This window comes from Phocoena sinus, chromosome 14, assembly GCF_008692025.1.
Source record: "Phocoena sinus isolate mPhoSin1 chromosome 14, mPhoSin1.pri, whole genome shotgun sequence".
Taxonomy (NCBI): Eukaryota; Metazoa; Chordata; class Mammalia; order Artiodactyla; family Phocoenidae; genus Phocoena; species Phocoena sinus.
Window position 1 is genome coordinate 74444072 of NC_045776.1, and position 14120 is coordinate 74458191.

A 14120-nucleotide genomic window follows, 5' to 3' on the forward strand; every position below is an offset into this window, starting at 1 on the left:
TAGAATTGCTGGATCATATGGTAACTCTATTTTTAGTTTTTTGAGGAACCTCCATACTGTTTTCCATAGTGGCTGCACCAATTTATATTCCTATCAACAGTGTAAGAGGGTCCCCCTGTCAGTTAGTCGTGGCCCTGGGCTGCTCCCTGGGGTGGGGGTAGCTTCTTAGATATCTCTGGACAAGGCAGCTGCTCTCTTTGGCTGAGGGCAATGCTCTGTAAAATGGGGCTACCATAAGCCCCTAGTTGCTAACACTCCTAGAGGCTGGGGGTGGGGTGGGAGCACCACCTGTAAAGGGCATCAACAATTTCTGCTATACCCACTCACCTCCACCTGCATCTCCACCCCAGCTGAGATGTGGACCCATGACCTTCTTTCTCTGGGCTGTTACTCCAGTTGTTCAAATAGCCTTGATTACTCAGGCTTCCCTCTCCAGGCCCAGGCTGCTTGACCGGGACAATGAGCCCATCCTGGGATGTTACACTCTGAGAGGCCTGGGTGACAAAGCTGAAATAACCAATGCTGTCCAGGGTGGCTTCTGGCCTGGAGGGACAGAGCTGGGTGGTTTCCATGGGGCGGCCAGCCAGTGAGTTTGGACTTTGCAGGCAGAATTTTAACAGGAAATGAGCTCCCGGTATGCCTGGCTGAATGCAGGAGAGGGTGGGCAAGCCACATTCTGCCTTGAGGGCAACAGAATTTGCAGATCAGAGTTCCTGGGAGGGGACAGTGTTTTCCTTGTCCCAGCTTCCCCCCCCACCACCACCACCTCCTGGGATCCTCCAAGGTCAGTGCTGCCTCTGCCTCAAAGCAGGAGGCGAGGCAATCAAATAAATGAACGTTTGCTGTCCAGACCAAGGGCAGCTGAGGACACTCATTACCGGACACTGAAGCTCTCGGTACCAGCAGGGGCCAGGGGTTCCCAGGGGGCCCAGGGCAGCCTCATTCAGCTCTTGGCACAGGCAATAATGAGACATTAAGGTTCTCTTCAGCAGATTTCCTTCACAACAGGAGTCATCTCTCCTTTCTTTCTGGTTTCAAAGTGGAAACAATGAAATGGTCATATTAATCTGGGAAGATTATGTTAACCACCCGGGAGCAGATGAAATGGCTTTTCTCTAAGGGGCCTTTCCTTCCCTGTGTCCAACCATCAGCCCCCCGATCCCCGGCTTCACCCACATGAAGATGTAATAATTGCACTGGCTGTAGAATAGGAAAGAGAGTTCTCTCCCTGTTCACCTCCCAACTGCTCATCTATTCAGCTTCCTAGGAAAAAAGACTGTGTTGTACCAAGACCTTCAGGGTAATCAGAACCCACTGGACACAGTAACCTACCTTCTAAGGCTTTTTAAAAAAATAAATTAAATGTGATCTCCATGGTCTCTTTCCCCTTATTCTTTTTAGAGATTTATTTATTATTTATTGATCTTATTAGTACTATTTTTTTTTTTGGCTGTGTTGGGTCTTAGTTGCAGCATGCGGGATCTTTTGTTGCACCGCACGGGCTCTTCATCGTGGTGCACGGGCTTCTGTCTAGCTGTGGCGGCGAGTTTTCTCTTCTCTTGTTGTGGTGCTCAGGCTCCAGAGTGCGTGGGCTCTGTAGTTTGTGGCACACAGGTTCTCTAGTTGAGACGCGTGAGCTCAGTAGTTGTGGCACATGGGCTTAGTTGCCCCACGGCATGTGGGATCTTAGTTCCCTGACCAGGGATCGAACCCACGTCCCCTGCATTGCAAGGTGGATTCTTTACCACGGGACCACCAGGGAAGTCCCTCTTTCCCCTTATTCTTTGCTTAGACCCAGGGGAGGGGGAAGGAGGGGAAGTTCAGAAAGGACATAAGCTTGGCTGAGTTCAGCTAAACTTAGTGTTGATGGAGACTCATTCACGCATTCAACAAATATTTATTAAGTGCCTTCTATGTGCCAGGTGCTATGCTGGGTATTGGACATTAAGCAGAGAACAAAACAAAGAGTTCTGCAAGAGGCTTACATTTTAGCAGGGAGATTCTAACCGTGATGGTGCTGTTTTCACAAGCTGTGATTTAACTTTGTGATGATCTCCCTAGTCACTGTGTAGAGCATGGACTGAAGTGGGCCAAGGGCAGAGGCAGAGAGACCGGTGAAGAGGCTCCTGTAGTAAGCCAGGCCGGGATAGTAGTGGTTTGGATCAGCATTGTAGCAATTTAGGCACAGAACATTGGGAAGATTCTGGATCTATTATGACAGTGAAGCCAGCATGACTTTCTGATGGCTTGGGTGTAGAGTATTAAAAAGAAAGCAAGCCAGGGATGACTCTGGCATTTGGGACCTCAAAACTCTGAGACATGGGTTTGTTTTCTTTTTGACCTGACCAAGTCCAGGTTAACTAGTACATGAGTCAGATGACTTCCTCTAGTAGAAAGACCCTGGATTGGAGTTAAGAGCTCTGACCCTCCCTCCTGGATATGTGGTCTTGCATCAACAATGAATGGGACGAACACAGATTAAAGGGAGGAAGTTCTTCCCTCTGATCCATTTCTGCCACAAGGGAGCTGTGACAGTTTCCCTCTTGGGGCCTGAAAGTCCCCATCTAGAAAGCGGAGAAGCTGGGTGAAGTTCCATTTCTTCTCTGTATCCCCCAGAGTGCTTGGCATAGACCAGGGGGCTGAGAAATAAAGGGTGATTGAATGACTGTTTGCATGATGTCCTTTCTGGGCTGTTGTTTTCCAGGAGCACTGGGCTTCTACCATGACTGACACCGTGTTCAGCAACAGCTCTAGCCGTTGGATGTGTCCCAGTGACCGACCCCAGCAGTCAAAGTAAGTTGCTGGGTGTTCCTGGGAGTTGTTTGCTTTGGGGCAATGAGGTCCTGATCTACACTTGAAGGAGGAGAGGAATAGCAAGGAAAGAAATTTCTCTCCCTGGGGTGGAGGAAAAAGAACCTAGTGGGAGTTTGTCGTGGAAACTTCACTGATTTTACTTCTTTGCAAGGTTGGAGTAACAAGATTAAATTCTGAGCTCCATGCCCTAAATGAGAGGTGGCTTGGTGGAATGGAAACAGCACTGACCTGGTGCTTAGAATCAGACTTGGTTCTGGTTCTAGATCTGAGCTACTCTGGGTGAATCTCTTTCCCTTCTTTGGACCTTGGTTTCCTCATCAGTTAAATAAGGAAGTTGGACTAGATCAGAGATTGCAAACTGGCAGGCCACCAGCTGACTCTGACTTGCAGAAATGTGTTTTTTATTTTTTACTTTTGGCCTGATCATTTAAAAATTGGGAAATTTCACATAAAATAACTTCACATACTCTTTCCAGTAACTATTATACCTGAATCAGTGGTGTGCTGGATCTGTACCATGGTGGTTCCTTAGAGCTGATGTTAAATTTTCAGGAATTTTGCAAGTCAGTTGTTAAACATGGCCAGTATTAAAAATTAAGTTGTACAATTAAATTATATTAAACACAAAGGTGGTGAATACTTAACATTAATCACTTCTTAATTTTTTTTAACATCTTTATTGGAGTATAATTGCTTTACACTGGTGTGTTAGTTTCTGCTGTATAACAAAGTGAATCAGCTATGCATATATCCCCATATCTCCTCCCTCTTGCGTCTCCCTCCCATCCTCCCTATCCACCCCTCTGGGTGGTCACGAAGCACCGAGCTGATCTCCCTGTGCTATGTGGCTGCTTCCCACTAGCTATCTATTTTACATTTGGTAGTGTATATATGTCCATGCCACTCTCTCATTTCATCCCAGCTTACCCTTCCCCCTCCCCGTGTCCAAGTCCATTCTCTATGTTTGCGTCTTTATTCCTGTTCTGCCCCATCACTTCTTAATTATTTTACTATGTTTTGTTAGTCTCCATGTTATTTGTGCCTATGATACCTGTATGGTGAAATACTATATAATAGTACACTACTGCGTGTTTCCTCCCAGTTCTGCATTTAGTGACATCATATAGGTACTCGAAGTCAGCCACAGTGGGGCTTTTTCTCCAGAGGTTCAACTGTTAAACATTTACCAGCACACCACTGCCTGAAGACCTTTACAGTCTAAGTCTATTGTTTATCATCCCTGCAGATTTTCACTCAAAGGTCTTATTTTATAAATGCTTGGTAATTTTTATTGTTAGCTCAATCTGTGAGAATCCTGGGGATCTACCATGGGAATATTTTCCTCAGAGAGATTTGCACTTGCTTCTGCCAGGAATCAGGTGTGCTGCTCACCCAAGATGTGACCTGAGCTCCCTTAGAGGGTCCTGGCTCAAAGTGGGGGTCTCAGATTCAGCTTCCTCACCTTGTTAGGAGCTCAGAGTCAGCCTCTGGAACATAATGCTGGTATTTACATTGGCTTACTGCTCACAGCTCCCTGTTCTGGGTTCAGTTTGCTGGGTTTTCTTTTTCTTTTTTAAAAAATTGCCTCATAAAGGGGTATGATTGATTTACCTCCAATAGTACACATTTAAAGTACAGTTTGATCATTTTTACATATATGTGCATACTCATTCCCCTTTGCAGTCTCTCCTTTCTGCCCCTCCCTCTCCCCACCCATCCCTAAGTAATTACTAATCTTCTTTCTGTAACTATAAATTAGTTTGCATTTTTTGGAATTTCTATAAATGGAATCATTCAGTACGTACTCCCTTTTTGAGAGATGTCTTCTTTCACTTGGCATAATTATCTCATGATCCATCCATATTGTTTTTCACATCAATAGTTTATTCCTTTATATTGCTAAATAGTATTTCATTGTGTGGATATACCACAATTTGTTTATCCGTTCACCTATTGATGAACATTTGGGTTGTTTCCAGTTTGGGGCTAGTACAAATAAAATTTGTATAAACATATACTTTCATTTCTTTTGAGTAAATACCTAGGAGTAGAATGTCTCAGTGGTATGTATAGTAGGTGTATGTTTAACTTTTTAAAAAACTGCCCATTTTCCAAATTGGTTGTACCACTTTAAGTTTCCACCAGAAGTGTACAAGAGTTCCATCTCTCTTCCTCCTCACCAACACTTGATATGATTAGTCTTTTCCATTTTAACCATTCTAATGTGTGCATAGTGGTATTAGTTTTGTGATTTTAATTTGTGCTTCCCTAATGACTAATGATGTTGATTGTCTTCTTTTGTAATTTTGCCATTTGTATAACCTCTTTGTTAAAGTGTCTGTTCAAATACTTTGTCCATTTAAAAATTGGGTCATTTATCTTCTTGTTATTAAATTTTCTAAGCTTTTTTTCATGTGTTGTAGATAAAAGTCCTCTGCTGGAGACATATTTTGCACATATTTTTCTTGGTCTATGACTTGCATTTTCTTTTTCACAACAGAGTCTTGAAGAGGAAAAGTTTTTTTTATTTTGATGAAGTCTGTTTTGTTTATTTGTTTCGAAGTAGGGAGGGTTGTTGGAGAATTCCCTTATTTTCTAACAATCCTAGGGTCTTTTGGAATATTTAGTGCACTCATATTCTTGAAGCAAAAGTCCCTGTCTATTTACTACTTCTACCTAAAACCTCCTCTAGTTATACAAGTTTTATAGTTTTGAAGACATTATTGAACTCTGTTGGTTTCCTTTTTGAAAGGAAACTTCTAGTTTCCAAGCCCTTCCCATAATGTCCTCTTGAAGCCAACCTTACCTGGCAGACAATATTCCATCAGCCAAAAATTGTCTCTGTAAGATAAACAGTTGCCTGAAGGTGAATGGGGTAAAATATTTATTTTATTTAAGAAATGTCAGTTAATTAAAACCCCATACATAAGAGTTTACTTTAGTCAATATGAAGCCAAACAATTTGCCTTACAATTAAATTAGAATTATTCAAACAGTCTGGATGCAGTTTCATTAAAGTGCTTCTGGGCTCCTGTGAAACATCTTGGCATTCTGAATGCATCCGGCTGGCTTGATTGCTACTGCGTTTTCTTCAGATGTTAAAAATTATTTTCCAATAAATGCTAATGGGTGAATTATAGTCATCACACATGCTATCTAGTCTGCAGCAGTGATGATGTGCTAATGCAGACGCTTCAAATGTCTTTCTCCAGTAAATTAAGAAATCTAGTCTTAATTAACTGCTGGTTAACCAGATACACTTTACTGCCTTTGTGATTTCTCTCAGCCTCCTTGAATCTAACGATGGTGTTTGGAACACAGTTGTGGTTGTGTTTGAAAGAAGTGAATGTATCTGTTTCTTGCATCAGTAGGACAGGGCTTCAGCTGTCTATGTTGGTGATACATGCGGAGAAATGCTGGTCTCTGATAGTTGATACTTCTCTATAGTTTTCAAGTCTGCAAGCCTGAGAGTGCCAGAGATCAGAGGTGGAAACTGAGGCACAAAGAGGAGATGTGACCTGCCTATGGTAGCATGTCTAATAAGTGAAGAGCCTGGTCTCCTTTTTAGAGTGGAAGGACTTGCTTCCCCAAACTGGGGCACTGCGAGTTCTGCTTTCGGATGATCCAGTCACGGTTCACGGCTCATTGCCTACCTCAGTGTGCTCCTTATCCCCCAGTGTTTGAAACAACAGAAACCAAGAATGTTATCATTAAGTGATTCCTTTTTAGTGCCAAAAAACATTATTCAAATACATAAATGATCAGATTGGTTAATTAATAAGCTGAACTGATTGGTCATTTTAATCAAGGCTGTGGCTCATACAACCCTACATTGCTGCATCCTTGTTTTAGATGCGCTGGAATAAGATAATAATGACTGATAACAAATGGAAGTAGGTCATTGTGATTTAAACAGAACTGTGCAGTTGTGGCATCCAGGCAGTGTTGATATTGTTAAGAGATTTTTTCCCCCTAACTTTATTCATTTTGTTCTTTCTCTCCTTTCTTTGCCTTCCTTCAGTGATAAAGAACAGTGAGTATTTTGTAATACTTTTATTTTTCTACAGACTGAATTTTATCTCTTTTCTGATTAAAGTGGCTTTAAAGATAGATGAAGAGAGATGGTTCAAAAAGGAACTAGCATGTTTTACATATCTAAAAACAAATTCAAGTTGTTAAAAAAACACATTCCCCTCTTGATAAAGAAAAATATGAAATTTCAAAAAAAAAATCTTGGTAAAAGGTTGGAAAATATTCCTTAGGAGAGCCCTCAATTTAATTTTTGTTAGCAATTAGTGGGATTCAGCAAGCTTATTAACCGCCCTGTGCCTCTGTTTCTGCAACATTTTGCCTGGGAACACTGTTTTTAGATAAAGAAAATATTAACTCAAATGACTACTATCATTAATCAAAGATGATGATGAGTAGAACAGAGCTCGTGGGAAGTTATGTGCTATACACATGGTCTCTGTCACATCATGGAAGGTCAGCCTGATTTCCCAGTGAAATGCCTTTGACTCAGAGGTCCTATCTTTGCTCATAACTTTTGTTTTAAATTGGATTCATTTCCTAAATATGCATGACAGATTGGATGCTGGGTCTAACAAATGAACAGTCAGGCTGCAAAGCAGATGGGACTTTGGTTGTGTGTACACATTGGGAAACTATGGGAGGTCATTTTTACCTTCCCCTTGATGGGGAAGTGTTCACAGAGCCACAGCCAGAGCGCCGAGTCTAGCCTCAGAACACCCAGGTCTGAGTCCTGCTCTGGGACTCAATGTCAGTGTGGCCTTGGGGCACTGCCCTTCACCTCCTTGAGCCCTGGCCATAATGTGGGTATGTTAACCCTGCCCTTCCACCTTCACTGGGAGGTGGTACGGTCAAATGAGATGCATGGGAAAGCTTTGTAAACCGTAAAGCACCAAAATCAGAGGAAGGTGTGGATCACAACCTTGCTTTACCCTTGTGTGTATTTTATATATATATATACCTTGTATGTATACGTTGTGTGTGCATGCATATATGTATGGTGTGTGTTCTACAGTCTCTGTGTTGGCTGGTAAGATTTTGGTCTTTTTATGAATATTGTGAGCATATCATTCAGACATGCTAGGGAGAGATGCTGAGATGTTGTGCGATTATAAATATGAACATCACAAGAGAGAAGTTCAAGACTTCAGAGGGTCCCAAGTGCTTCAGGCTTCCTGAATGCTGAAAGCTGAAAGGTAGGGTGTGTGTCCATCCTCCTTCCCTCCCTCCTTCATCCTCTCCCTCCTCTCCTCTCCTCTTCCCTTTCTCCCTCCCTCCCTTCCTTCCTTCATTAACAAACACATATCATGCACTGTGCTAAGCACCAAGAATACAAGGTTAGCCAAAGTCTGAGTGGATGTCTAGAAGGGTTTACAAACAAATAAATAGTCAGTCACCAACAAATACACTTTATAGTGCAAGGAGCTATAATAGCAGAATCACAGCGGCCAAGGGAGCACAATGATGGGCACCTAACCAAACTTTGGGGTCATGATGGGAGAGCTTCCTGGAAGAAGTAATGTGTAAGCTGAGACCATGTAAAGGAGGTACAAGATAAAGAAGAGACAGAGGAGTTCCAGGTAAGGGAACAGCATGTGCAAAGTCCAAATAGGAGAGAGAACATGGGATTTTAGAAAAGCTGAATGGCACTCAGTCTTGCTTAAAAGATTACCAGGAGCCCGAGATCCCCTTATCTTTCTGAAGGGAGTCGGGGAACCACAGCATCCTTTTGGCACCCTCTTTAGTCTGTTAGGGGTAAATTTCATCAAAAAGGGCCTTTTTACCAGCAGGACTTATGTAAAGTGTTTTGTGGTGTGGATGCCCCTCCTTCCACACCCTCCCCTTCAGGATTCATTAAAATCTCATTCACTGAGCTGTAAAGAGACTTCCTGCTGACACCTGCTTCTGTCGGCATCCTGGGGGAAGGAAGGGGATAAGAAGAAAGGAAAGAAAAAGGATTAATTTTCTGCACACCACCGCTGTTTAATGCTTCAGAGCCTTCGTGCCCTGACAGCATTTCCATCATTCCACTCCTTTTGGGAGTTATAATATATTAATAGAGACATCCAGTGGGTATTTATTATGTGACTGTTGTGTGCATGAAATGAAGAATCAAGTTGGGAGGCAGGAAGGAGCTGGGAATCTGCCCTTTGCAGTATTTTAGGGGGAAACATCTGTGAGGAGCTTCCACCTGCAGTCAGGACTAATTTCCTTTTGTGTTAGAGGCCACTGGTGCTAGTTTGTTGGGAGAGTTCCTTCTGACCATCTCTAGATGCACCTTAACAAGTACATTCAGGTCACAGATGAAGCACGTCCAGAATGCTGGTGTCTCGAGCCTCTGACCATATTCTCCCCACACAAGAGAATTTCTTGGCAATTGTCTTCCCTCTTCTGAGCGTCAAGCATCTGGAAGATGAGCAGGTCAACTGCAGTGATCTTTAGACTTCTATTAGCAGCAAAATTCTTTCTTTGAATACTGTTTTATTCAGAAGCTAAATATGTAAGACAGATAAAGAGTGGCGATGGATAAAGACCCGTCATGGCTGAAAGCATTAAACATACCACCGTGCAACTGTAAGTTAAAATAATACCAAACTGTAAAGTAGGGAGTTTAACAAGCTTCACTTTTTTGTTGCCACAGTAGATAGTGTGTCAGTTATCTTTTGCTGTGTAACAAACCACCTTAAAACTCAGTGGGATAGAAAAACGATGATTTATTCTCAAGGACCTGGGCTCAGCTGGTGGCTCTGCTGATCTTGGCTGGGCTTTCTCATGTATCAAAGGGTTGTCTGATCTAGGATGGCTGTGGCTGGAATGACTCAGCTCTGATCCACATGCCTCTCATCCTCCAACAGGCGGTCCTGAGCTTTTTGTCATGGTGATGACAGAGAGTAAGAGAGTAAGTAGAAACACACAAGGCTTTTGCAGGCTTAGCCCCAGATGGCACAACATCTCTCCCCTGTGTTTTATTGGCCAAAGTAAGCCATAGTCCAAGCAGGATTCAAGGGGTAGGGAGAAAGACCCAGACCTTTTGGTGAGATCAATTTCAAAGTCACATGGCAAAGGGCATGGATACTTAGAAGGGTGAAGTATTGAGGCCACCAATATAATAAACTGTATCTCATGATTTTATTAAATATCAAATATTAAATTCTTAAAAAAATTTTTTTCTCTCACTCTCTTTTTTTTAAAACTGGCATCCTTGCTTTGCTAGTGTTGGGAACCCAGCGTTGCCATCTGGGCTGACATGAGGATGGAGGGCCTGGTTCCCTGCCCACTCTGTCCATCTACGACCCACTCACCTGCAGCCCTTTGAGATCCCTCCAGGGAACTAGAGACAATAGCTTGAAAACCATGGCTTAGACAGTTTGGGGAAATAGGAGGCAGGTGCCCTTCAGTGATTCTCCAGGAAGCATTGTCCTAGGTATGTGAACGAGAGCAGAGATGGGCCAGCCCTCTTCGCGCTGTCTCAGCCAGTAAGCCAGGGGTCACTCCTCATGTAGCTACTGAGGGTCAGGAGTAGCCTCTGAAGGTCCCTGCAGGAAACAGACATGAAATCATTCCCACTTAGCAGATCTGGAAACTGACATTCAGAGTGTCTCAGGGCCCTAGTACACACTGCTAATAAGCCACAGGTCCAGGATTCCAACTTTAAACCCCGCCAGGTCAAGGAGGGCTCAGGTTGGTGCACAGTAGGCCCTCTGGGTATTTACTGGACTGGATACAATGCTCTGAGTAATTTGTCCAAGGAAGCAACACTTTGGTCTCCACCTTTGGTTTTTAACGAGGTCCCAATACTGGACTCTGGTCTTAAGGACGTGGAGCTGGAATCCTGTGCCCAGAGGCCCTTGGCAAGGGTGCCACCGTCCTGTCACAGGAGCATTCCTAAGGCCCCCATGCTCACTGTGTTCTCCAGCCCAGAGGAGGCCCAGACAAGCCCATTTTCTCCCTTGAGAGCAAAGGCTTTGGTTTGAAAAACCATCTCATTTCCCTCTGTTTACTTTTGGGATTAAAACATGAAAATCCACAGGAGGCTTTCGAGTCCCCACTGAGACCAATCAGTGACATTTTCAAACACTAGATGAACTGTTTGTCAACTGCGTGTTTTTGAGCAGAGGATGGGGGTCTGCAGAGGTGCCGGCAGCCTCTAGCAGGCCTTCTGCTCATCTGCAGATGGAGACAATTATCCTAGGCAGGCCTCTTGTGGACCCCCATTCCTGCTTATCTTTCTGCAGCCGTGCATTTCCTGTGCATTCTGATCCCAGCGAGTTGTGTGGCGGGGTGAGAGGCATTGGCTTCAGGTCTGACCCATGGCTGACCATACCCATGACCAGATTGTGAGCTGTGGGAATGTGCCCTTGAAAGAGGGTCTCCGCTGGGTCTGAGGCCCAGCATCTCACCTGTGCTCTGTCTTGGTCACTGAGCTACTTTGTAGAGGCAGGAAATAAATGGAGGTGGCGATCAGAAGAGAATGAAGGAAGAAAAGAAGGGATGAAGGAAGGAAGAATAGGGGCAGTTGAGGCATCCATTTCCACGGAAAACCAGAGGGACCTGGGGAGGTGGCTGGATGAGGTGGTAACCAAGGCTCTTCGGGAAGGATGGGTGGTCTTCATTATGCAGGAGTCCAATGTATCCTTTACAGTTAATGGGAAGAAACATCAGGCTGAGGGATATTACCACACTGTAAGGAAGATCTTTCCAACAGAACGGCATAGACTCCTAATGAGAGAGTGAGGTCTTCATCACGGGGAACATTGAAGCAAGGCTGAAAGACCCCTGTAGGGAAGCTGTGCCAGATGGGCTTTCAGGTAATCCTCAGTGGTCCTCATGCCTTTGTGTAACCTCCTCGCCTTGAGTGCGTGCAGGACCTGGGATGTGTTTCTAACCTATAGAATGTGACAAACAGGATGGAACATCACCCTTGTGATTACATCATGTTATATAAGACCCTGTCTCATTTGACCAGAGCTTGAGAGTCACCTTGTATACTTGATGAAGGAAGTGGCCCCCACAGGATGAAGTTGGAGAAGTCTGCTTGGTTAGGAATTGCAGGCTGCCTCCAAGACATGGAGGTGACTTCCTCCTAATAGCCAACAAAAAGCTGGGGTCCTAGGTCACATGGCTGCCAGGAAATGAATTCTGCCAATAACTCAAATTTGCCTGGAAGCTGATTCTTCCCCAGAAAGGCTCAGGATGAGAACCCAACCCAGCTGACAACTGATTTCAGCCTTGTGAGATGCTGAGCAGAGGACCCAGCTAAGCCATGCCTGGACTTCTGACATGGAAACTGTGAGATGATAAATGTGTGTTGTGTAAAGCCCCTAAGTTTGTAATAACGTGTTATGTAGCAGTCGAAAATGAACACAGACACTATCAGTGGGGCTTTGTGCCACCCTGTCTCTATCCTCTAGCTGGACTGATTTTTCCAGTTATCTAATGCTGCAGAGCAAATCATAGCAAACGTAGTGGCTTAAACAACAGAAACTACTTATTACTTCTTGCAGTTTTTGTTGGTAGATATTTGAGAGTGGCTTGGCTGGGTGGGTCTGGCACAGTTGTAGTCTTATGTCAGCTGGGGCTGCAGCTCGACAAGGGCTAGAGGATCACACAGCTGGCACGTTAGGTGCTGGCTGTTGGCAGGGGCCTTAATTCCTCTCCACATGGGCCTCTCCACAGGGATGTGGCATCTCATGACATGGCATCTGACTTCCCCTAGACTGCATGACCCAAGACACCAAGGCAGAAGTTGCAGTGTCTCTTGTGACCTAGCCTTGGAAGTCACCCACGGTCACTCCCATTGTATTTAGCTGGTCACACAGGACCAGCTGGGATTCAGTGTGGGAGGGGATGGCACAGGGAGGGTGTGAATACCAGGGGGCAGAGATCCTTGGCGAGCATCTTGTAGGCTGGCTACGATATTGATCTTCCTTCACCTCCTCAAGCACACTGCCCACTCTCTCAACTCCAGGCCTTTGCAAAGACCATTTCTCTGTCAGGCTCAGTTTCTTCCTCTGCCTTCCTCCCACCAACTCTAGTTTATCTCTGAGGTCTCAGTAGGAGCCAGCCATACCTTTCTGCAGCCTGCAGCTTATGAAATTTAGGAGAGCCCTCTTCAAAACAAAGAAGACAAAAATATCTCTCTTTTACAAAATTTTCAGGACAGATGATCATTACGAGAGCTCTTCCCAGGGCCTTGGAAGGTGCCTGTGCTAACAAAGGGTCCCAAATTTAAGCTCCACCAGCATCACAGTAAATCCTCTTCCGGGTCTCAGAGTAGATGTCACTCCCTCAGGGCGCACTCCTTGGTCCCCTAGAATAAGTGACTTCTGTTGCTTCGGGCTTGCTGTGGGTCACACTTATAATCAGACATTTATCATCCCTTTTGGCCATAAGGTATTGTGTCTTATTCAAAAACTCTTTCTGTGCTTACCCTCAGACACTATTCTAAATGCCATTGAAATAATAGTGACCCAGACCCAGACAGGGTCCCTGTCCTCCTGGAATCCTACGTTCAGGTGGGGGGAGAGAGGCAACAAACAGGTAAACAACAAACTTCTTTTAAAAGATAATTTCAGTTAGTGATGGATACAAGTGAACCTGGGCAATGAGAGCTCAAGGAAGACCTCTCTGAAATGCTGACATTTGAGCTGAGACCTGAATGATGAGAAGGGGGAGATCTGGGGAGGTAAGTCATCCTGGAAGCCGGGACAGCAAGTGCAAAGGCCCTGAAACAAAAACAAGGTTTCAGTGTTCAAGATTGAGCAGGGAGGCCAGTACAGCTGGAGTGTAGTGAGAGGGGGCGAAAAGGATGGAGAGTCAGGTAAAGCACAGATTGGGTAGGACTTTGCAGATAGGCAAGAAACTAAGTTTTACTTTTATTAAGGTAGAATTCACTTAACCTGCAATTAACCGTTTTCAAGTGCGCACTTCAGTGGCGTTTAAGCGCACTCACCACACTGTGTAGTCCTGGGCTTTATTCTAAATCAGTGAGAAGCCATTGGAGGGTTCGGGGAGGGGGATTTGAGTATGTTTAGCGTTTGTTCATCCCCTGGATCAGAGGCCCCTGATCCAAGGCAAGATGTGTTTCCACCAGAATTTCCCCAGGCTACCCGCTCCTTCCCTTTCTCGCAACCAGACTTGCCCCCAAGACATCTGCTTCCATTGCTTTCAAACTCTTCCTTCTGTGCTCTTCTGAACAAACCAGCTAAGGTGGGAGGATGGAAGAAGAGACGGGAGCAGGGAGGAAGATGGGGCCTTTAATTTCCAACTTTGAGTGT

The 14120-nt window shown here is 44.5% G+C and overlaps 1 protein-coding gene across 1 annotated transcript in view; it reads left to right on the forward strand.

Annotated features, from left to right (window-relative positions):
* RPH3A (rabphilin 3A) overlaps window positions 1-14120 on the forward strand; it is a 95299-nt gene that overhangs the window by 31843 nt on the left and 49336 nt on the right. Inside the window, 1 exon segment of the mRNA XM_032602771.1 lies at window positions 2705-2793. Coding sequence (XP_032458662.1) covers window positions 2723-2793 — 71 coding nt within the window. The 5' untranslated portion in view covers window positions 2705-2722.